Source organism: Drosophila rhopaloa, unplaced genomic scaffold (assembly GCF_018152115.1).
Source record: "Drosophila rhopaloa isolate 14029-0021.01 unplaced genomic scaffold, ASM1815211v1 contig_115, whole genome shotgun sequence".
NCBI classification, from domain to species: Eukaryota; Metazoa; Arthropoda; class Insecta; order Diptera; family Drosophilidae; genus Drosophila; species Drosophila rhopaloa.
The window spans coordinates 16,563,203-16,587,666 of record NW_025334990.1 but is presented as its reverse complement, the minus strand read 5'-3'; the positions used below and the strand labels follow the sequence as shown (position 1 = coordinate 16,587,666).

The following is a 24,464-nucleotide window of genomic DNA, read 5'->3' as shown; positions in this document are numbered from 1 at the left end:
GCCCCTTCCTAATTTTTCAACTTTCACGCCCAAAACTCGTGCTAATTAAGGTGCACGAATTGCAAGTGTCTGGTGGAAATTCCCCGCATCATTCATTGAAATGCAGTGACGTGCATTGCAATTAATCTGCCTTTTGTTGCAGAGCCGAGATTGATGGGGCTCGTACTTAAAAAAGGCCGGATAAACCAGTTGCCAGCGAAATTACACCGAATTGTAATTGCCAAAACTCGCAAATTCTAATGGCCCGGGCTAATCGCGACCCGAGAGTGCGTTCTGAACCCGCCAAACCGGATTCAGTGCCCCCCTCGTCCAGTATTTCCATTGTTCGGCCTTAACGCGGTGGATGTGGGTTAATAAGGCTTTCGCGTGCTTAATATGGGTGTGAGTGGAGCTCGCGACAAGGAACTGGTGGCTGGTGGAGATGCGACTTTCGATATTACCATAACCAACCGGTTCGCTGGCTTTTGTGCAGAGATCCCCCCACATCTCAGAATTAACATACACATATGTACATAAGTTCGTAACAATGATAATCATCATGCGGTTTATTACTCAAGAATCTCTATTTGATCTTACGGCTAATGCACGCGAATAAATAAAATTAAAGAAAACTTAAACGAATACGATACGAAATTCCATTAAAGCTCAAAAGTGCATTCAAGAAAACTCCTCAAACGGCTACAACTAAAAGCATTCACTCGTCCACTCAAAGCGCAGGATGCAGTTCACCCGCCACTCCAACACATTCACTCGGGCCCAATCACACGCGGACTTAGGTCTAGGGATCCCCTGGCCAGGATCTTACGCCTGCTGCTGGCGGAACAGACGCCGCTGCACCTGGTGCGGTGGCTGCAGATCGCGCTGCAGAATGGAGGCGAAGTGCTGCTGCTTCAAAGCACTGATGGTGGCGATCTTGCGGTGCCTGTTGGCACCTGCCGGAGCGGCGGCCAGCCCGAGGCGGAAGTAGGGCAGGTCCTCGTCGCGGGGCAGGGGCATCCGGCGGTCCTCCTCCACGGGCGAGCCATCGGTCCGCACGCGAATCACCAGCGGTCCGGTGAGGTAGCTCTTGGGCGGCTCACTCGTCAGGGCGGCGGCCACCGGGAGCTCACTGCTGGACTGCTGCACGGATGGGTAGCCGTAAGCCATGTCCATGTCCATGGCGTACTTGTGCTTCTGCTCGCCGCTCTCGAAGATCGGGTTGGCACCGGGACTGGCGCTCTGGACGGGATGGTAGGCCTCGTGCGGCAGCTGCTGGCGGGTCAGGATGATCAGCGAGGAGGCGGGCGGCGTGGGCAGTGGCTGCTGAAGGGGCTGCCTGGTGGTCACCAAACTGGCTCCACTCGGATGGTCCCGCATGATCGATGACCAGACTGCGGAAGAGAAGAGCAGAGACGGGTGGTTAGATCAAAATCGAAATTGAAATCGAGATCGAGATCTCACGTCTAGCACGTCGCGGCTGCGCTTTGCGGAAGTTCTGACGCGGAAATCGATCGATCTCCCACGCAGATAGCAACTAGCAACTAGCGACTAGCGAATGGAGGCACTTACTCAGCTCGTTGGCATCGCGCTGATACGGGTCGAGCGACTCCAGCTGGGCGTCGGAGAGCGTCTGCAGCTTGGCGGAGCCGAAGGTGAGCAGATTGTGCTTGCACTGGTTCACCGGCAGTCCTCCAACGGCGGCAGTCGACTTGCAGTGCACGCTAACTAATTGGGCGAACGTCGAGTACAGGTGGGACATCTGCACAGAAACAAAATTCGATGGTTGGTTTTAGAATATATGTCATTTTGGGAACACTTGTTTTAAATGCCAGAGATAAGTCCATAATTCCAAATAAAGAAAACTAGAAGCCCCTTAAACTTAAACGACAGTAACGACAAATTTAGGTAAAAGTGACTCTAAAATATATTGGTATACTAAAACATGAATGTTTAACATCTTAGAAACAACCTGAATTAGTTTGAATTTAGTTATATATAATTGAAAAAACTAGGCAATCACCTTATAGATTTTATTATTATCAAAACCCACCAACAAAAATCTGCTAAAGCTAAGAGTTTTTTTTATTATAAATAACTATATTTTGAATTTAAGTATTAATTAAATATAACTATACAACTGTTTTTCAGATTTGTACAATTTTTGATGTGATTGACCCCTTGTATAAAATGTAAGATTCATGTAATCAAATTTTGTTTTGATTTAGTGGCTTCTCAAAAACCAATTAATAATCTGAAATTATATTCAGAATATACGAATAATATAGTATATACTATATATATTATGGGATTATTCCTTTTGGGGACTTTAATAATATTTTAGCCCCTGTTGAAATGGTAGGAGACTTTTAATTATCATCACTGAAATTGCGATCTAAAGAAAGTTTTTCTCTGTGTGCCGAAGAGAGATCGGCGGAGATAATGGGCCATGGGAGGAGCAGAGGGCAGAGGTGGAGCTACCTGGTACCACATACCTACTACTTAGTGGGAGGATTTCGCAAGGTGCGTGTGTGTCAGGGGGAAGATGATTGCACTTTCGTTGCACAAACGAAATGCATTTCGACAGCGCCGCCCGGGAGTTGGGCAACTAGTGCCTCCCAGGGCGCGAGTTTGATGGCCTGGTATGTGGCCCAGTTCGGTTTATGGTGGGTTTACGGTTCAGCGGCCAAAACATCAGCTCATTGTCTATTCTCCGTGGCCAGCGGAGCGTTGAATGGACTTTTAATTAGCCCCGAATGTTCTACCACGCGGTGACACATCTGCCTAGCTCTGTGGAATTTCTCTGGTCGCCGGTGACGTCAAGTGCTAATCAATCGCCGAAACTCCCCAGAAATTCCGAATCCGGCACTTCTCACGATTTTAGCACCTCCCCTGATTGGCAGACAAACAAACAAATGAAGAGTGGAAGAGCAAACGGCATAGAAAGTATGTAGGAAATTGGGGCAAGTTGGGGAGGATCGGATGTCTGAGCCGTAGCCTCCTTCTAGAAATATACACCCTTGATCTGCTTCCATCAACTTCAGCAACTCGAAAAGCGAAGAGCTTCATTTGCATTGGCTCAACTTGGGGGTTTTACAATTTTACGCCGTTTGCATAATGCATCGGATCGGGCCAAAGTTGGCCAGTTGGCGAGTTGTTGGCTCACATTACCAATTACCGTTACCCACAGACGTGTGCAAACTGTAAAATGCAATTGATATTATCACCACCCCCCACCCCACCCTCTTGTATGTGTGCTTTTATTTAAATATTTTGTATTGCAAACGATTTGTTTAACCAATTTGTCCGCTTGTTTCGATTCTTTTGTCCCCAGCCAACCCCACACACTCAGTTATGAAACGCACTGTATTTATGAACAGAAAAAACATGTAAGCTACGTCAGCAGCACGTTATCTGATTCGAATAACTCTGTCAAGATTTTATGGTCCAGGCCCTGGCACAATTAAATAATTAGCCAGAATTGACAAAAAAATATATATCTAAATTATTTATGGCTTACTGGGCGAAAATTCCAAAAAAAAGCCTTTGTGGGAGTTGTCAAAGTCACGTACTTAATTCGCTTATATAATATACATGAGCTCGTATTTATAAAGATATGTAGATTCGAGATCGTCGGGGACAGGTTGTAATTCATTAGCCTTCCAGCTAAGTGACTAAGCTGACATCGAGTGCACTTAATGAAAGTCTAGCGAGGCTTATAGACACACTGATCTTGGCCCAAAACAGTTTCTCATCTTTGACTTCCTTATTGAATCGGGAAATATTCAATCAAGGCGAGAAACCCCCGAAAAGCGAGACTCAAAAGATGGGGCCATTAAGCTGTCTCGTGTGGTCGCTTCCCGAACCACAAACATGGGCGTAACTTCAGTCCAATCCCCTGCCCTATACCACACCATATACCATCATCCCCACAACGGATCGGCAGTTCAATAACCTGTTGATATGCGCAGGTTACATTATGAAACATCCAAATTGCCAACAAAAGAAATCAACAAAAAACTCGCCACGAAAATGAAACATTTCATAACATACAAAATAAAAAGCGAAGCCGTAATGACTCCGGTTCGATTTTGTATCGTCTGGGAAAAGGGTTCCGATGCGGGTTTCCATTGCGATTACCAGACATATCCCAGCATACTTTACGTAAAATACAAAAAAAGTAATGCGAACATAATTTATTTATTGAAGTGAAGTTCGAACCGCAAACCGGCTAAACGCGTTTGCACCCATAAAAACATTAAGGGCAACAAAAAAATCGTTGAGCGGTTGTTTATTTTTGCAATCGAAAAACGAAAGCGCTTAAATAGCTGCGATCAGTTAGGGGAAGCGGTAAAAAATCACCTGAAAACAGGAAGCTGAAGCATCTTCTATAAATAAGTGATCGTTTGAAATTTACATTAATTGCAAATTGATGGAACGTACTTCACACGAGCATCATCAATATCTCGGCTGCGCAATTTGCGTTTCTATTTTTCGGCACTTAATTGCCTTTTTTAGAAATTATTTTCTCATTTCAGCTGACTCGTGTGGGGGTGCCGGATGTGGCTTTCAGTCTGTTCTGTTCTGGGTGGATCGGATTACATTATATTCTGGGCTCTATTGTCTCGATCTGCGGGATTTTAAGGCGCAGTTCGCGTGCTTAGCGGTCAAAAAAGCGGCTCAGATTGATGCGCTGCCAGCAAAAGCAGCGGGCAAAAAGATCTAATGACGGGCAAATTGCTATATATAAATTAAAGTCCATCGGCTAATTAATAAGCGAAACAAAAACCACTTCGGCGGTGGAGTTCATTAACCAAAAAACACAAAATAAACAAAAACTGCGGAGAAAATTGCCACAACGTTGTCACGCTTTGTTGCACAAACATTTGTGCAGAAAAGTGAAAAGCTTTTAGTTTTTTTTTTTGTTTTTCCCTGGCAATTTACAGCACTTGCGAATGTAAATTGAAACTGTGTTTTTCTTTCATAAATGGAAATTAATGTTTGCTTCGCGCTCGGCTGAATTCGGTTATTTTTGGGGGATTGGCTGACTAATCGTTGCTAGATCTGAGCCCCCACGAGCATAACCTTTTCGCTTCATCGGTTGTGAAACCAGATTGTCGATTTTTTGGCAACACTTATGACGACTCGTCTCGAATGCGCTCGAAATAGACCGGTATTCCTAGGCACCATAATCCTCGCCAGACTCGACTCTGATAACGCCCAATGTCAAGATCGCACTCCGCAGGCGTCTATTTATGCCAAGGACCGTTCTTCTTCAGTTTTTTTTTTGGTTTTGGCTCGAGTATTTATTGTGTTATGTTGGTTACGATGCCAATCGATGCGGTACAGTTATGCAAATAAGCCAGCGAATACCGCTCACTGACAATGGACCGCGTCTTGTCAACCATTCATATTCATTTTCATATTCATTCCTTTTGTTTTCGATGGTCTGCAGTGTGAAACAGAGTGAAAACGCGAAAAAAAACAGAAGCGGGCAAAGCGCCGTTAATATGCGAACTCATTGAAGTTATCACAGCATCACCATATCAATATCAATATCAAATATCGTTATTAATAACGATTATGCTCGGCTGATCAAGTATTCAGCGGTGCGCTAGATTCGACAGATTCAACAGATTCAACAGTCTCGACAGATGCGCAATGCCAAGGACAATTGGCGCATGTAAGTGGAGTGAACGAGGCGTATGCGCAACCTGCGGATGGCACACGCGGCGTATGCGCAATTTCTCTTACCTTCTCGTTGCGGGTCAAAAACTCCCAAATGGGAATGGCCGATGACGAGGCGATTTGCATGTGGATGGCGCCCAGCAGGCAGCAGGCCAAGATTACTTTCGCCGCAGTCGTCATAGTTGCTCCACAAAAAAAGTTCAGGGGGTATGCGTGATACGTGATCCGTGATTTATGTTTTGTGATCTGGGATCTCTGGTTTTTGATCTCTGATCCGTGGGTCAATTGCACGCTCTGGTTGTGTAACCTTTGTGCGGCGACTTTCTTTTTTTTTAGGGCCCAATTTAAGCGCTTTTGTGACCGCCTGATGGATTATCACTTGGTCTGGCCAAGTGGACTTTCTTCTGTCCGACGCACTTAATTGAATTAACCCAAACAACGAGCGTGGCCAATTTGTATTATCGCTGTTTTTTTTGTTTTATTAGTTTTTTTGGGTGTACGTGTGTGTGTTTTCGTCTCAGCTTGAAACGCAAAAGCTTGTTTAACACATCGGTTTCTGGGCAAAAGCGGGGGAGCGGTTTTTGGGGGCCGGGGAGGCGCCTGCCTACTATTCGATCACGAAAACGGCGAATTCCAAGCGAATCGGAAACAGAGCGAACTAATTTATATATCAACAACACAACCGATCGCGGCGAAGTCTGCGAGTCGTCTTCGGACGCCGCTGGAGCGGCACAGGTATTTAAGCTCAGAGCGGAGCGCGGCTTTGGCGGGCGGGAGAGCGCCGGAGAGAGCCAGCGGTCGGCGGAGCGAAAGCGCCAGGGAGCGAAAGCGAGAGGGAGAGCGGCAGCGGGAGCCCCCAAGAGTGAGCAGGGGCGCACATCGCACGTCATCGAATCAAATTGGGAACCCCTAAGAATGGCTTGGTAAGATTTTGAAATTATGGGTTTACATTTTTGATCAGGAAAAGTGTATATGCATTTTAAAGATTCCACATCATAAAAACTAACTTATATAACTTCTATATATATTTAACAAATACATACATAATCGAGTGAAGGACAACATCTTTTAAATTAAATAAGTTTTAATTTTGAACCCAAAATATTGGAATCAAAATAACATTTTATTTCCGAGAAATAGACTCTGAACTTTATCAACAACAATTGATATAAAGCGTATAAAATAAGTTTAAATGTTTACCATGCAAAAGATTAATTTTTGTTGGAATTTTAAGCAGGGTCATATCTCTAGTTAATAAACCATATAGCAGCAGAACATATGATGGACAAAATGAATCGTGAGTAAAAGGAAATTTTGAGTTATTCCACTGATAGAATTGCTTACAAAATCCTCCTGAGTGATATGAAGATTATTATCAATTATTATAATGATAGCCCCCTCGACATTTTTTGGCTAAGCCGCTGTGTCCTCGCAGCAAACTTGTTCTACGCTTGCACTGGAAATAGAAATTGAAAAACGACGTAAACAATCGAAAAGGCCAAAAACAATAACAATAAGCACTGAGGCGATCATCGGCGGGGCATTGCAAAAATTTCAAAGTCAAGTTTGCGTCGTCATCGCGTCTGTTGGAGCGCGGAGTCTTTTGAGCCAGGCTTGTAACTTATGATTGTTTATTGGCCGCGGGGATTACTAAATTGTTGCGAATTCTGGTCAACAACGGCATGTCGCATATTTAACAGCGGCCTGCTAATTAAACAAAATAAACACATCAAATTCTAAAATCCGACGGCGCCATGATCCTGTTTGTGTATTCAATTCGCGGGGAGATCGCTTAATTCAATTAGCCGGTAAAAGTCGGTAAAAGGGTGCCCAAGAATGCGATCGCTGGAAATTCCTAACAACAGTGGGTCCCATAAATTTGATAAGGCCAAGATCTCGCCATTGAGTCATAACCGAGGCGAAAGCCGTTGGGTTGTTGACTCCCCCGATTACAATGCGAAGTGGAGTGGACCTGGCCGAAGAATCGCCGTTAATGCGCTGCTCCCATTCCTTCCGGGATGACTGACGATAAAGAAAGGCTCCGCTCCAGTCCAATCCGCCAACAATCATTCCCGAGAATTTGGGCTTTCGCTTGCCATCCCCAAGAATGTGATAATTATTTTATAATTAAGAATAATATGATTATAATTCATAATGAAAATGATTATAAAAGCAAGCAATCTAAGGAGTTTTCAATGGGTAAGCTTGAGTCTATAAATAAAAACCTAAAGATAATTGTTGATAAACTTTGTTGTTAAGATTCAACACTCAACTAATTGCAGGTTTTTTACTTTTATAATTTAGTAAAATATTATTTTTAAAGTAGAAATAAAATGAAAAGCAGTTTTTTTAATTAAAAGTCGAGTAAAAGTAATAAAATTCGTAAAAAGAATAGAGGTTTCTTTCCATGTAGCTCATAAAAACTTGCCTAAATAAAGTTAGATCAAGGCATATGTAGTACTTTAATTTACGTTAAGAACCAGTTAAATTATGTTTCATCCAAATCCAAAAAATTTCCAGACAGATTACTATAAATTAAATCGGTTTTTCAGGACTTTAACATTTTGGTTTTTAAAGAAAACAATTTTATATATATGATTGCTGTGAGCCTTTGTAAGGATCTGGATATATATTTGCAATTAGGAAATTAAAAATGCGTTTATTAATGTTTCATACTTCTTTGTTTTTGGAGTATAAAAATCAAACCTGTAATATTCCGAATCTAAATAGCTTTCGTTGTCAATTTGGGTAAGACTTCGTGCTCCTTCTCTTACAAGGTGTTGTACTTCAGGAAGTGGCGATTACCACCGCCGCCGTACAGCTCCTGATCCTCGTTGTTGTTGTACATCATGAAGGCCGGGTTCTGTTCGTCGCCGAAGATCGGGACAAAGCTGCCGAAGCTGAGGGATTGCTTGAGGTGCTGATCCGGACGGCGGCCCAGCTGGATGACCTTTGCGTACAGATCGGAGTCCGCCTGGAGGGCACGATCAAAGTCCCTCCAGTGGACGAACTTCACCTGCTCGCTGGGAATGGCATTGTTGTCCAGTAACTCCAGCAGGGTATTGGAGTTGACGGGCTGCACCACGTTGAGTTCCTGCTCCTGTGCCTTCGAATCCCCGGAGGGCAGACGTCTCTTGCTGGGAGTGGTGTCCAGATCCCACAGCCAGGCCAACAGTGGAGTCACAGAGGTCTGGAATCAGTTTGTGGGTTTACAAAAGTCCTTAAAGGATGCTTTCTGCTCAGACTCACCTGCTCACTTCGTCCTATTCTGGGTATGGTCTTCAGGTTCTTCATGGCAAAGCTCTCACCTCGCTTTCCCAGTCGCGGCACGTTCTTGGTGATCTTCAGGAAGAATCCTGGACTGTCATCCGCTTGACTGATGGCCACAAGAGCCACCAGGAGCGAAAAAGCCAGAACAGTTAGGAACCTCATGCTGATGCCGTTCACAGTTCACCTGACTTCTGCCTCACAAGGGATTGTCTTTATATATCGAGATCCACCCTCATTTTGGGTTTTATAAATATGCGGGTGGCCAAAGGAATTAGCATTATCGATCGATTTAGTTCGGGATTGATAAGAAGTGTTCTTTGCTGACCTAAATGCACAGACATATCGTATGTTCAAAATTGGTTTTTCAAATAAAATATTCAAATATCAATTGATCTTACTAATATATATGTATACATTTAGATAGATAAAATCAAAATTATAGTTTTACATTAAAAAGAGATAATTATAAAATCAAGTATAAAATGATCTGAAGCTACCTACATTTAATTTCTAAAGATTATACTTAAACCAATTAAGTTTCAACTTTATTAAAAATAATAAATAAATACAAACAATTAAGGAAATAATGATTTCGATTAAGGGAATGAGACCGGTGTCTCAGATCTAGATCAGTGAGCTCTGCGCCCACTGGGCCACCTCCGTGGGCAGAGCCTGGTATCGCTGCACAGCCTGATGGATTTGGCCGTAGGTCAAAGCCAGCTTGTGCATCTCGAACTCCTTCTGCACCTTGCCCACACCGCCGCCTGCTCCACCGGACAGCGGCATGATCAACTCTCCGATGCGCAGATGCTCGAAGGCCTTCAACACGATGGACCGCTCCACGCCCTGCATCGTGGTGGACACCTTGGCGAACTTGGAGAAGCGAGCGAAGATGATCTCGAAGTTAAAGGGATCGCGGTCGTAGATCTCCGAGTGGTGCTTAATTGAGATGATGAGGCACAGCTCCAGAACGGAGAGTCCGCAGAGCAGCTCGATCTTGTCGTCGCCTTCGAACTGCGATCCCAGTGCGGCCATTTTCTCGGCGGTGATGTGGGGCGATTGTGGCCGGAGCTGGGCCACCAGGCGGAACAGGAAGCTCTTGAGGAAGGCCTCGCTGATGTCGAAGTCGTAGAGCGACTGTAGGGTGCGATGAGCCTGCTGGGAGGCCAGTACCTTGGCCACCTGCTTGTTCCAGCTCTCACGGACTCTCGGTGAGAAGGAGTACTCACCGGGGTCGAAGTGGTTGCGTGCGAAGCACAGCGCCTCCGACCGGATCTTCTGCAAGCCATCAACGCGTTCCGCTGCCGCTTGAATTGAACTGCCGGTGGGCAGGGACAGTAGATCCCGGCACAGGGTCACGTACTCCTCGAAGCGCTCCGAGCTGGGAAACAGAAAAACCTGCCGGTGCGAGAAGCGCGACTTGACCCGCTTCTCCAGCAACTCGATCACGTCCAGCCGACAGGTGACGCCCAGCACGCAGATGGGCGCCTGGGCGGACTGGGAGACGTCGAAGAGGTTGTAGAGCAGCGTCTGATTGTGGTGGGCACAGAACAGATCGAACTCCTCAAGGATGAAGACCACGCTCTTCGATTGCTTGCCGCCCGCCTTGAGGCACTGCAGCAGGAAGGCCAGGTTCTCGGCAAAGGACCCAAAGACACGTCCATTTGCGGCATTCTCCAGTTGCATCTGCACGGTAATGGACTTGAGGGCCACGCGGTCGTCTGTGTGGAGGTTTCCGTCCAGGTGAACGATCAGCGTGTTCTCCACGAACGATTTGTTGGCCAGCAAATCCACAAGCACGGCGTTGATGAGCTGAGGGATTTTGTGGATTATTAGCAATGGTCTCGTCTATATCTATAATCCATACCGTGGTCTTGCCGGATCCTCGCGGTCCAATGAGCAGCAGGGAGTTGGACTCGCCCATTTCCGCAGTGCGTTGCAGCAATTGACGCACATTGGAGCGCTCCTCCGCGTAGCCCCTCAAAGTGGTGTAGTCTCGCTGCAGGCGCTCCTTTAGGAATCGCCTCGTCTTGGCCAAGTCCTGTTCCGCCTCCGGCATATTTAGCGGTGGTATCTTAAGTTTAAAAATAAGCAAGAATCTAAAACGCGCCAAAAACAAACAAACGTAAACAATAAAATAGTAGGACCGTCGCTTGATGTGCTAAAATTGTATTTAAAGAAGGTTTTGAACTTCGATAGAAATGAGAAGTAACAGAAACCGGTTAACAAATTTGCTAGCCGCGACACTTTACCGGTAATATACCAGTAAAAATACCAAGACAAAAAATAACGGTCACAGAATGGTATTTGAAAATTTAAAACATAAGTTTTTCAGTTTTTACCACTTAGTAAAAAAATATGAACCAAAAACCGTTTTCAGTTGAAAACTCCAAATGTTTTCTCATTTTGAAGCCTTCTATAAGACTATAACTGTTATCGTGAAGTATAAAAAACAGAGCCCAATTAATAATGTGTGCTAGCGCCATGAAACGCTACAAGTAAAGGTGAATTCTTTGGACTTTCTAGATTGATGACCAAGTGGAGATGATCCTCAAAAAGGAAGCCTAAAGAATTTGCCTTACTGGAACTTGACTCTAATTTTTTCTGCCACTCATTGTCAATGCGTTGAAAATGATGTGGTATGTGGTTCCCAAGCTCACGTTGTGTGACCCCGTAATGAACCCAACTCACTTTCCTTGCAATATTTTACGTGTAACATTCAATTACGACCCAGACGGGCAAATAATATGCTGCGGTGGCATGGCCGCTATTCTTATCCTTTGTCTGCGTGCCGCTCACTAAAAATGCCGTTAATATTTCCCATCCCCATATGTGTTCATATGACCCCCCCCCTTTCCCCTCCCCCCATTCACAAGTGCAATTATTTGGAACATCATCGGGTATGACTTTCGCATCCGCACGTCGTCGACGCACCAACGTCAATGACTGACAGTTTATTTAATAGAAAATTCGCAATGTGTGTGGAGGGGCTGTGCTGCTTTGCGTTTGTTTTCCAAATAGTTTTTCTCGACGGCCTCGTACAAAAGCGAACAGCATTGACAAATTGTGTGGAAAATATGCATAATAAATGAAGCCACGCACTTTGAACTTTTTCAGTTATTAAAAGCGGAGAGCGTGTGAATTCCTTTCGAAGGGATGATGGTAAAAATGGTGATGAATAAATGAAAACAAAATACGTATTTTAATATAATTTAAGAATTTGTATTGTAAATTAAGAATTAATACCACTAGCTGATACCGAATTGGTTTAGTCTGCCTTTAAGTTATTTTTTGATATATCAAATTTGGGACAACCAGTCAATAGATCAAGAGCTCGTCAAAGATGGAAAAGAAAACAATTTAATTTCAAGTAAGGGCTTAAATAATATATATAAATTAATTTCATTGTTCGCAACTATCAATCTGTTTATATGACATGCATTAATATTTAAAATGCTTTAATGCACTCATCTTATGAGTAAATACATTTTAAAAGGTTTTTGTTGAAGTTATTATATAAAATTAGATTTCCCAAGAAAACAATAAATAAAATTTATCAAATGTATAGTTTTTCTGCCCCTTGTCCCTGTCAATAGTTTTCCCTGCGAGTGCGTTCTTATCCTTTTTGAGAATTTATTGGTTTCTGTTGCTCATCCCCAGTTCGATGATATTGAAATTTCAAGCTGCCCAACGCTCCATATGGCCAGACCACATTAAAACCGGGCAAAGTGCAGTCTACGCATAGCAAAAACAAAGTTCACAAAGCAACCGACGGGCAAAATCAAAAAAAAGATAGCAGAGTGGAGAATAAAGGGAATCTAATAAAAATCCACTTTGTGCAAGTATGAAAAATGAACGATGAATTGCATTATAAATGCAAAAATATTGTAGGAAGCACGACACCACCGCCGGACAAGCGCGTCAGAAAATCTGATCAAAATTATTGAGGCGCACGGAATGGTGGGCGATGGAGCGGGCCGGGGGGCGTGGCAGTCACTGCAGGGGAACGTGGCGCACTTGCAAAGTTTTTGCGGCGTCGCTAAGCTGTTGATAACGCCGATGATGACGACGCGATAAGCGCGGCGATAATGTTTTTGGATGCCGCCCCCACGACAGGTGAGTTAGGGTAGCAGAGATGGCAGACCAAATTGTAGAGTTTTATCTAGGTACATTTATAGGTACCTAAAAAAGTCCCATGCGTACAGCATTATGATTTACATAGTAGTGTTATTATTAATACCTGAGTTCGTCTGAAAGATTTATTTATTAGTATTACCTTGTTTAATGTGTTTGCTTACACCCTATTTTCCACTTATTTTTAAGTTAGCCTACTCAAGCCGAAATAGTTTTCTAATAGAATAGTTTTTGTTGAACTTGTCTGGTCTCTCCTAATAATGCTGATCAAAAATATATAACTGTATAGCATCGGAAGTGTCCCCTTTACTGCCCCTGCTATGAAAACTATAAATTTAGATTTATTGGTTTTTTGTTATTACCATTCTCAAAGTCTTTTCAATTCTGAAAGATCATGCAAAAATTGTGAAAAACTCGTCCACTTAAAATATTCAGCATAAGGTACAGAAATTTAACTGAAATAATTTTGTAGTCCTTTTGTGCGTTCATTTAAATTTTATTCTATATTCTATTTTAAATGTTAAGCCCTTGATCGCATTTTATTACTACTTACTTTTTATACTTTTGATAAAAATGGTAATAAATAGGTACAGAAAGTACCTATCCCATCACTTGAGGTGAGCCAGGTGAGCGCCAATTGGCAGGGACAAAAGCCAGCACATCCTTGTGGCCGTGGTCCTGGCTTGTCGTCCTGTGCGTGCGCTGCATTGAGAAATTTGCTAGAAATGGCATTTATTTTCGGTTTAGCTGATGATGAGCCACGGATAATGGCGCGGGGGATAAAAGCCAGCGAGCAGGCAGGCAGACGAGCAGCGCCGGGAATTTATAATTATTTGCCAGATGACTTTCTGCTATATCAGAACCTTAGTCGTGTCGGCCATTGACATTGAGCTAGGCAAATCAGGCGATTGAGGAAATTGAAGGAAAAAATCAAGGAATATGCATTAAATATCGCAATTTAAGAATAGCCTTAAAGGAACCGGTAATGAAAAAGCAAAGGGAGTTTACAGGATTACATATTATTTAAAACATAATATATATTTAATAAGTGATTGTTTATGTATATGTGTTATGTATATACTAACAAATGGTTTAAAAAAAAAAAAAAAGAACGGAAATAAATAAAATTTGCATTGGCTCAATTTGTGAAAACTAGAAAATATGAAAGTCAAAAAAAGACAATGTGTTGAACGTTTGATAAAAGAACTCTTTTTGGTCTCATTTGACATTTGTAAGGTTACTTACATAAAAAAGATCTGTTAACCTAGATTAACTAGAAAGACTAACAATATGTTTAAAAATAATAATAAATTATTAATAATAAATTTAAAAGCAATTAAATTAAGGAATCTTAATAGACATACCTATGGATTATAAAAATTATATAAATATTTAATTAGCTTACCAATTGTGTTAAGATTTTTCTGTGTGTAGCTCTGAGTTAATTTTTGCAACTAAGAATAGCATTAGCCACTCAGATCCCCAGTGTCCTGGTTTTGCTTTGTGCATAAATATTGTGAAAAATCGAGTTCAGTTCAGGTTAGGGTTTTGTCCGTGAGCTGCAATCTATCGTTAGCAGGCGGCAGCAATCACAGCTACCTCCCCCCCATTCGAAACCCAAGACCAAACGCAAAACGATCCCCTTTATCGCACCCCTCTGACCCACGCCAATGCCATGCAATTATTTGTATAGGAATTTAAATTGAATGTCAGTCTGTTTGTTTCCATAACATACACACTGGCAGTCGCACTCGCACATTGCTGACAGTTTAAGGAACATGTGGATGTGGAGGTAGCGAAGGACGAAAGGGAAAACAAGGATGAGGATGAGGAACAGGACCAGGACCAGGACATTGTCGCACATAAGCAGTTCTTTGGTTCCTTCGATGCTGCCGCTCGGTTCCTTGTCTGCTGTAAAATTCCAAATTTGTTTTATTTGATTTCTGCGCTGTGCTGCGCTGCTCCCGCTCGTTTCCCGTTTTTCCCGTCTTCTTTTCCCAACCAGCTTTTCCAGCAGTTACAGCTCCTGCTGCATATTTCCCTTTATGCAAAATATATGCTATAAATGGCCCGCCCCCACCGCCTTTATTTGAATATCGTGTCACATGTCGCACGCAGTTAGGTGCCTTCGTTGTTATTGTAATTGTTGTAAATGTCGCCCAGCGACAATATCGCATTTGCATATTTCTGTGCCAACACAGGCGCTCCTTCCATATATATATATGTATATATGTGTATATTCCCCCCCTGATAACCCCTTTACTACCGAAGCACTGTGCATTTTTACTTAATTTTATTTGTATTGGATTTGCGCCGCTGTCTCGGCGAGAGTTCTGTGTGCAGCGCAGCGCGATTTCGGAATTCTGCAATTTGCACAATAAATTTTAATTCAATTTACTGTTAAACTCACCCAGAGACACAACAACTAACTAAATGCGGACGCGGAAGTGCGCATTCTGGCATGACAATCGTCCTCCGGCGAGCGTCGCAGGATATTCAGCGGGGGTGGGGGGAAGTGGGGATGCAGCCGGAGATTACCATCAGCCAAGGGCTACAGTAAAGCCTGGCCAGGGGGGAATACGTTTGGGTAGGTTAATCGGGATATAATTTGGTTGAATTTATCTTACCTCTACATGATTAAAAGGATTTTGCTTGATTATAGAAGTTCTATCTAAAATTTATAAACCATTCTTAATTATTAAATACATATTTTAATTACATAAGTATTTATCTTCTAATCAGTATTTTGAATCCAGAAATTATAAAATATATTTATTATATATTTATTATAAATTTATTATATGTTTGTAAATGTAATTTACAAGGAAATGTATTGTTATTATTAACAAAATCTCAATACTTTAGATATAAAATTGTGTTATAATAGAGTAATATTTTGAGATATTGCAAGCAGTTTTTTTAAACAATGGGTGTATTTTTTACCAACAGCTGATAAAAAGATCGTAGTTTTTTGGTGAAGACAAAAACATTTGAAAAATGTTTTAAAATCCTCAAACAATGGTATTTAATAAGCATTTTATCCTTCATTATCTGGGTGAACCGTAGCTAACAATGGCAAATTGTCACCAGGATCCCAAGCCCTTTTCACTCCTTGCCTTGACCCCAATGCCCAGGAACCTTCGTCCTGCGACCGCAGGACCAATCTGCCGTTAGTTAGGAAACTTTATGCGCTGCAGGACCGCGAATCGGGCAATAAGTTGCGCTTATTATGATAATGGGCGCGCATGTGCAGCCATTTTGATTGGGCTGCGGCAATATAAGTTGCAACCTAAGTGAATTGAATGTGCGCAGCTGCAGAGCTGAGAAGCAGAAACGGAAATGGAAATGGAAACAGGGCTATCCAATTGACTAAGCTAATTTGGAATTGTTGTCAAAAGTGCGAGACAATTTTCGTTGCCCTTGTGTTTTTTGTAGCTCTTTGTATTTGACTCCATTGCCGCTGATGTTGCCACTCCTTCTGGAGGCTGCTAAAAACTGGCAATGGAGCCGAAGCAGCAGGATCAGGCCCAAAAACGGGACGATCCTGGCGACCACAATGAGCCGCTGACCATAGCGTGAGTTGTCTTCTGGCTTTGTGTCTTGACCTTTTCCTCGGGCCTAATCCTTGGGTTCATTGCAGCCAGTCCATCACCTCGTTCTACATCTATAATCCCTATGAGAAGCGAAGCGTGGAGGTGCCATTGACGTGAGTTTCATTTTATCTTTTCATAAGTTCTAAAAGGAATGTGTTTTATTTGGTTACTATTTTACTTAGAGAGTAACTATTGTTCACTTAAAGTTAAATCGATTATACATAATCTTATCCTTATTCAATGATTTCTTGTTATTTAATAACAAAATATGTAATTTGGTAAAGTTATGGACTCTAGTAGTCCCCATTTGAGTTACGCGTTTCATGACATCGGAAACTTAGAAATAACTAACATGAAAATGGGTCGAAAAGTTGATGGACGGTAAATTGAAAATTTTAAATGCAGATTTTTAGAGAATCAAATCACAAGTCTTAAGAGGTATGTCACTTTAAAATCGGATAAAATTTCGTAAAGTTATGGACTCTGGAAGTCGAGTTTTGGGTCACCATTTAACAACTCATCGGAAACTTAGAAATAACTAACATGAAAATGGGTCAAAAAGTTGATGAACGGTAAATTGAAAATTTTAAATGCAGATTTTTAGAGAATCGTATCACAAGTCTTAAGAGGTATGTCACTTTAAAATCGGATTAAATTTCGTAAAGTTATGGACTCTAGAAGTCGAGTATTGGGTCACCATTTAACAACTCATCGGAAACTTAGAAATAACTAACATGAAAATGGGTCAAAAAGTTGATGGACGGTAAATTGAAAATTTGAAATGCAGATTTTTAGAGAATCGAATCACAAGTCTTAAGAGGTATGTCACTTTATAATCGGATTAAATTTCGTAAAGTTATGGACTCCAGAAGCCCCGTACGTTCAGTCATGTAAAGTAGTAATTTTACTAGAATGTCTTCTATTTCGCTAAGTTTCATCCTGGTACTTTTAAAACTAGTGACTAGTTTGCATGGAATTGGACATGATTAGGTCGACTTGAGATGCTGAATATATCTACATTATAGGGTCGGAAATGTGCCTTGCACTGCGTAGCAAACTTTTGACTGAAATTATAATACCCTCTGCAAGGGTATAAAAATAAAAAATTATATTTCAATTGCATAAGTATTACTTTAACAATTAATTAATGGATTTTCAACGCAGCAATTGCGATGCCTTTATTTCCCTGCTGAAATGTGTGATTGGAACGGGAATCCTGGCGATGCCGTTGGCATTCCGCTGCTCGGGATTCGTGGTGGGGGCCGTGATGTCCATCCTGCTGATGATCCTCCTGACCTACTCCATCCACTTGCTGGTCTGTAAGTGGCTACCTCGGGACCCGAGATCCCCGATTTAATTATCCGCCCAACCAGTAGATATCTGGAATGACCGAGTGCTGTCGGAGGCGACAAGTTCCACAGGTTTCCATGCCGGAAGCGGTGAGAATCGCCTACGAGGATGGTCCAAAGTGGGTGCAGTGCTTCGGACGAACTGCCGGATTTCTGACCTCCTGCGTTCTGGTCTTCGGACAGTTCCTGTTGTGCACCGTTTACCTGGTTTTCGTGGCCAAGAACTTCAAGGAGATCGGTGACTATTATGGGGATAAGTACAACGAGCGGTATTATGTTTTGGGCGCTTGTTTGCTGCTCCTGCCGCTCTTCATGATCCGCCGTCTGAAGTATCTGGTGCCCTTGAATTTGGTTTCCAACTTCTTCCTATATGCTGGATTTGCCCTGATTATGTACTATTTGTTTAGTGGTCTGCCCGATATTAAAGATCGCGAGTTGAGCACGCCTCCAGTCGAATGGATTGAATTCTTTTCCATCGCCGCTTTTTCACTTACAGCTGTGGGTTCTGTAAGTAAAATAATTGCGAAATAATTGTTATTTTCAAGTAAGTCTATTGCTTAGATGTTGGTCGTCGAGGCCCACATGGCGCACCCGCAGAGCTATCTGGGAATCTTTGGAGTCCTTAACCTGGCTGTATTCTTCATCCTGCTTTCCAACATCTTTTTTGGTATAATCGGATATTGGCGGTTTGGCGAAAGTGTCGAAGCCAGCATCACCCTGAACATTCCCAAGAACGAAATGTAAGTATTATTTACATATATTAATTAATTGTTAATAAGTTGTTTTATTAAATGTTAAATGCTTGCACAGACTACACCGTGTAATAACTCTTACCTATTTGATTTAAAACTTTGCAAACAATATTTAAAAAATATTAAACCATATTTTATTTGGTTTAATCACTTGCCAAATTGTTATCTATTAATTAGATTTAAATATATTCTTTAAAAGATACAACTGTCATTAAAATAATGTATTATAGTCTTTTGTTACATGCTTTATATTTCTTAACCATAATTTCTTTTAAATTTTCTTTTCCTCTCGTAGCCTTTCCCAGGTCATCAAGGTTTTCATAGCCTCGGGAATTTTTCTCAGTTATCCGTTGAATGGCTTTGTGGTGATCACTGTAATATTTAGCGACTATAGCAACTCCCCAGAAAGAGGCAAGCATCAAACTTTGATTGAGTACATAGTGCGCCTAACCTTTTTGTTGCTGACAGGTTAGCTTAAATCCTTATAATTAATTAAAATTAATAAAAAATACAATGAACTACAAAATTCTTCAGGTGCTGTGGCTGTGGGAGTGCCCAATTTGGCTGCCCTCACGGAATTGGAAGGCGCTTTTTCGCTGAGTAATCTGAACCTTTTTTGCCCGGCCTTGATCGACTTATTCTTGAATTACGACTCAGGATATGGCCGACTGATGTGGAAGCTGATTCGCGATATACTGCTCATACTAATTGGTCTGATATTCGGCACAGTGGGTTGCACAGTGGCCATGATACAGCTGATCCACGATTTTCGGCTGACGGTCAGCAACATGTAGGGGAAATGTACTTTTATTTGGAATGTTTCCCAGCTTCTGCTGCTCATTGCTGGCAATAAAATCGGATTTTCCCAGTTGTCCGCCTTTGTACCTCGTTGTTTCGTTTAAGGACCAAATATTTAGCTGCTTGTTCGGTGGCTTTTAATTAATTGCCAGCCAAGTGTTTGCCGGCTGCTAGCTTATCCCCTATTAAGTTTGTTGTCTAAGCTCCGCCGGCCGGTTCTTGTTTGCCCAACGTGGCGTATACTCGACTAGGCGCACATCAAGTATACGCCACGTTTAATTAGCTGAGCCGTGGCACAGGGGCCGCCGATCACTTAAAATGAATTCCCCGTCCCGGAGAGCTGTAATCAAATGCAGCCAGGACCACAAGTCCCTGCCTCGTTTGCTGGTTTGGGGGATTTTAAAATTGAATTCCTTGCCTCAATGGAGCGCAAATACAAAAGGCAAAGTTGCCTAGCTGCCGCACAATAAACTAAAAGACAAATACACAAATACAAATTCCCAGCCAAGAAGAAGTACAATCCCTGCAAATATATATATATATATATCTTATATATATAAATAGGCACAGGAAAAGCAACTGCCGACGACGGCGACTGTTGACTGCGCCAGTGTAAATAGCACGGCCAGCGAAATACAACTAAAAAAAATAAAAAAGAAAATAAATAAATACGAAAAAATAGTCCTGCAGCTCCTCAAGGAACTGCACGAAGGACAAGGAAGACCACTACTGCAGCAAACACACACAAAACACAATTTCCATTCTTCAAATAGAAATACAAGAAAAAAGCAAGTCGAGAGAGGAGGCGAAGAATAAAACGTTGCGACTGCCAGCGACAGCAGCCAGGATGAAGGAAGCAAGAGGGATGAGTGCGGGGACGAGGACGTGGACGAGTATCCTGGGGCATGATTTTTGCAGACATGTTGCTTAAAACTTAATTTAGAGCGCCGCTTGCACTGGCCCCCAAAAATAAGGCCCGAAACCGAAAAGCAAATCAACGGGCAAAAAAAAAAGACGAAAAGAAAGGAAACACGAAATGAGATCAGGCAAAAGGAAAAGCTCACATACAAAATTTGCCAGCGGCGCGCCGCTTCAACTAATTTTCGTATATAATTCCGTGGGCCAGACAGGATGCGGAAGTGGGTGGTTGGGTGGTTGGGTGGCTGGGTGGATTCCAGGACTACAGGACTCCTGCGGCTGCAGCCAGTTTCTTGCCTAGTTGTCAGTGCAGCATCATGTCAGTGTCATTATCAAACAATTCGCTGCAAACTAGGAAAAGCTGGGTGTGCAAAAATCAGTAGTAGTGGCGGAGGTGGAGCAAGTCCCACATGGCTTCCTCGGTGGCTAAAATGTCGCTGGCCCCTTCCGTGGAGTCTCCAGATCTCCAGACAATGCGTGCCACAACTTCATTCCCGACTGTCTCGCCTGTCACATGTCCGCTAGACTCCTGTCAGCCCAAACTCTTAAATTGAAAAATTCCCATTTTAATACAATTATTTGTAGGCTAAAAAGAAAGGAAAACGAAGTACAAGACGACTTTGGGAATGGGAAGAAAGTATGGCTGAAGACGAGATATGATGGAAGGCTAAAGGATTTTATACACAAGCAACTTATTTCTTAAACATAAGGTTTAGATTGTAAAAATAAAACAACTGCTAAAATGTTAATAACAAGTTTATATTCCAGAGCAACAAATTACAAAAATTAAAAACCTTAAGTCTGAAGATAATGTCAGAAGTTTAAAATAGTTGCACAAAATTATCTAAGATGCCATTAAAAAGAACATGAAAGTCTTAGTATATAAATCACGTATATTTTTTATTTCATATTTATTTACCTATAAAACACAGAACTGTTCAAAGTACCACACGCAAGTTTATTAATTACCATTTAAATTAGGCAAATCTTTCGCTTTAAGCTATGAACAAAAATAATGTAGAAAATGTTCGCATGCCTGTCCGAAATATAAAATCTCGAAAACAGGTCATTCCTGTTTAACCAGACACTCCTAAGCATAAAAATCCATCTGGGGAAGCTCCACATTTCTCGGGCTGGAAAATGACTGCTCACAGTTGTTTGCGGAGGATTGACAGGTGCAAAAGGCAGGGATAAACGGGGATCCTGGGGGCTAGATGAAGATTGAGACCCCGGAGCATCGGTGAAGGTAACTCCGGGGTCGAGTGTCTGAGGTCTCGTACTCTTCAGGCGGCTTTGGCACGTTCCATTTGCGCCGCCTAACATTTATTTACTTGGCTGACTGAAATGTCATATTTGCCTTTGGCCCACGTTTACTTCATTCTGATTGTATGTGATTTGCATGCCGACGGGATGGGAAAATTAAACCGCAAAGGGGGCAGGATGTTGGGAGGTAAAAGAATGAAAGCCGAATTGTCACAGCGGCGAGAGCATCTCAACTATTTACTTATTTATTTCGCCTTGAATGAGAGTTTGCCCGAGAATTCTAGCCAAGTTCCCAGTATTTGCAGCGTTCCTTTCCAATTTGAAATGTGCACTGGCCAGTGACGTGGAATAATGCCGGTATGCCAGCCATCTAACCATCTATCCCTCTAAGCGTTCAGCCATCTATCCTTCCATCCATCCATCCATTCATCCATCCATCCATCCAGCCATCCACATCCTTCTGCTGGCATTTGCTTTTGTTTGCGGCATGCGATTTGTAGATTTTTCAACCCAAAACACTTTGGCAGTGGACACAGCGGCAAATAATGTAAGCCGAGGGTCGGAGGAATCGGGATATATGCGATATAGTATGCAGGATATAGGATATATAGAGAGAGCGGAGAGATTCCGGACAACTGGTCAACAATGTGCCAGTGCATAAGTTGGCATTATGCAACAAATATGCAACAGAGCTGGCTCACAGCCTCGGGTCACATGACCACTTGCATGCTAAATTCTTGAGCAGGGGGTTGGCGAATTTCAGCCCAGAGGGCCAAAAGAGTTGACCAAATCATTCAGCTCGAGTTTGCCAACCGATTTGCATACTCAAGCAGTCCGGCTATCTTCGAGATTCAAAGATACAAGTTGTCGCCTGCACTCGGAAGAAAATAGAGATCAATAAATTATAATTATTTAAAAGCATTTAAATCCTCTATGAGTTTCTAATTATACTATTCAGGTCTTGTATTTTTAAGTTAAGGGTTTGTCAAATCACTAAGTAATAAAATAAGAGAAAATTCTTACATTATGGCCTGCTATTTCTTAAGAAAGCACTGCAAATCATCAGTTTAAAATCATTATCTATTTATTTTTATATTTCTATGAACACGAGAAAATGGATCTAACGAAAAGGTAAATTTCTGGATGTTATAAATCGAAACTCTTGTTATTTAATTATGGGATCTAAATCCTTTATGAAGTGATTTTCAAAAGTGTCAAGAAAAGCATCCATAACTATTATAATTTGTTTTATGATACGCAGTTTGATAAATTATCCATTTCTTTTGTTGAACTTGCATTTTTTACACTCAAAAATCAAAAGAATGACCAACCTAAAAGTCAGGAATTCTTTGTGGACCCAAGGACATATGAGGAAATGGGTTTTTCCGAGTGTAGCCGACTGCAATCAATGAGAGTTGAGGGTTGGCATCTCCTCCCATTCGAGGCTGCTAATTAAGTGTGTGAATTCCTATCGGGCGGGGGAGTTGTTTTTCTAATGAACCAACTAATTGCATCTAAAGGCAACTGCAAAAGTAATCAAAGTAGCAGGCTCCGAACTGCAAGAGCCCAAGACTCGGCAAAATGGCAATAATAACGAAACTTTGTTCAAGAATTTTTGGAATGTTGCACAAATATGCGCAAGAATGCAGGAAAATATGCTTGGACCAATGCAAACGTGATTGGGTGTTGGAAAGAGATGGCCACAAAAGCGGGAAAGGCTGCCCGAGGGAGACGGATAGATGGCGTGCGAAAGAGAGGGAAGGCCGACTGAAGTGGCAGACAGAAGCTCGTTGAAGTTGCTGTTGCAGTTGCTGTTGCTGGCTTATATCAATAATTGCCAAAAGCAAATTGGAAAAGTTATGCGCCTGCAGTTAATGCGACCAGCGGAAATAGTCGCAGTCAAAATGGCGCAACAGCCAAACGGAAGTGCCCAAAACACCCACACACACACATATACACACACACACTCGAGCATGAATATCCAAAGTTGTTGACTGTACTTTGGTTATTAGTATTTTAGTTTTGAGAAGAGTATGTCGATTTGGAGATTAAATTCGTGCCACTAAGAAATCATTTAAATCTTGCCATTGTGAAAACTTTTAAATAAAAAATACAAAAATTATTTTATATTTAATATATTTTACTTAAATACAAAATTAGTATTTCTAATTTCAATGTAACCACATCTCTGGCTAGTTAGTTATGGGTGATTTAAAAATCAATTAAAAGTGAGTATATTTATTAAAGTCAAATAAACAAAAGTAAATGTATGATATATTATTAGGCCATTAATCTTGTTTTATTTATATAATTACAGTATTTACTGTTCGGTTTCCAACAGCTCACTTTCCTAACCGATTTCTTCTTGTTTTGTTTCAAAATGTTGTTTTGCAACTTGTGTATTTTTTTGGTTTTTGGAACGAGAGGAGAACTTGCCTGCACTCGGCATTTGTTGAAGCAGTTTTCAAGATACTTTCGGTATGCCAATTGGCATTCGGCTTCGATTTGAGTTCTGCCTGCTTTGGTTTGTTACTCTTGCGATATTCAAACTGCGCCTCAACTTGTTCAGGTTGTTGGCCACCGAAAAACCGCGAATTCTGCTCGGCTCATTGAATTGATATTCGCAATTAAAATATTTTGCAGTCCCACTAATGATCAAAAGAGCCCTATAAAAGCAGCGGGTTTTGGGTAGATAAAGCAATGTAAATACAACGAAATACAAA

The 24,464-nt window shown here is 41.9% G+C and overlaps 4 protein-coding genes across 6 annotated transcripts; 1 reads left to right on the top strand and 3 right to left on the bottom strand.

Annotated features, from left to right (window-relative positions):
• Nucleotides 1–513: 513 nt before the first annotated feature.
• LOC108041082 (rhythmically expressed gene 5 protein) lies at nt 514–6,361 on the bottom strand. The gene is made up of 3 exons (XM_017118867.1): nt 5,731–6,361; nt 1,549–1,738; nt 514–1,370 (listed from the first exon to the last, which is right to left on the bottom strand). The coding sequence occupies exons 1-3, from the start codon at nt 5,842–5,844 to the stop codon at nt 802–804; spliced, it is 873 nt and encodes a 290-aa protein (XP_016974356.1). The 5' UTR covers nt 5,845–6,361; the 3' UTR covers nt 514–801.
• Nucleotides 6,362–8,220: 1,859 nt separating this feature from the next.
• Nucleotides 8,221–9,227, bottom strand: LOC108041084. The gene is made up of 2 exons (XM_017118869.2): nt 8,914–9,227; nt 8,221–8,854 (listed from the first exon to the last, which is right to left on the bottom strand). Exons 1-2 carry the CDS (start codon nt 9,094–9,096, stop codon nt 8,435–8,437), a joined length of 603 nt encoding a protein of 200 aa, XP_016974358.1. The 5' UTR covers nt 9,097–9,227; the 3' UTR covers nt 8,221–8,434.
• Nucleotides 9,228–9,466: 239 nt separating this feature from the next.
• Nucleotides 9,467–11,065, bottom strand: LOC108041083 (origin recognition complex subunit 4). Its single transcript, XM_017118868.2, has 2 exons — nt 10,802–11,065; nt 9,467–10,746 (listed from the first exon to the last, which is right to left on the bottom strand). Exons 1-2 carry the CDS (start codon nt 10,991–10,993, stop codon nt 9,559–9,561), a joined length of 1,380 nt encoding a protein of 459 aa, XP_016974357.1. The 5' UTR covers nt 10,994–11,065; the 3' UTR covers nt 9,467–9,558.
• A 5,412-nt stretch (nt 11,066–16,477) lies between these two features.
• On the top strand, nt 16,478–19,593 carry LOC108041058 (glutamate transporter polyphemus). 3 transcript variants are annotated; one of them, XM_017118827.1, is made up of 7 exons: nt 16,478–16,643; nt 16,709–16,774; nt 17,826–17,976; nt 18,038–18,517; nt 18,572–18,750; nt 19,058–19,230; nt 19,297–19,593. In XM_017118827.1, exons 1-7 carry the CDS (start codon nt 16,570–16,572, stop codon nt 19,554–19,556), a joined length of 1,383 nt encoding a protein of 460 aa, XP_016974316.1. In that variant the 5' UTR covers nt 16,478–16,569; the 3' UTR covers nt 19,557–19,593. The 3 variants fall into 3 exon arrangements, with proteins under 3 accessions (XP_016974316.1, XP_016974318.1, XP_016974317.1); XM_017118828.1 differs by lacking the exons at nt 16,478–16,643; nt 16,709–16,774 and having other exon boundaries at nt 17,917–17,980; XM_017118829.2 differs by lacking the exons at nt 18,572–18,750; nt 19,058–19,230; nt 19,297–19,593 and having other exon boundaries at nt 17,826–17,980; nt 18,038–18,359.
• Nucleotides 19,594–24,464: the final 4,871 nt, after the last annotated feature.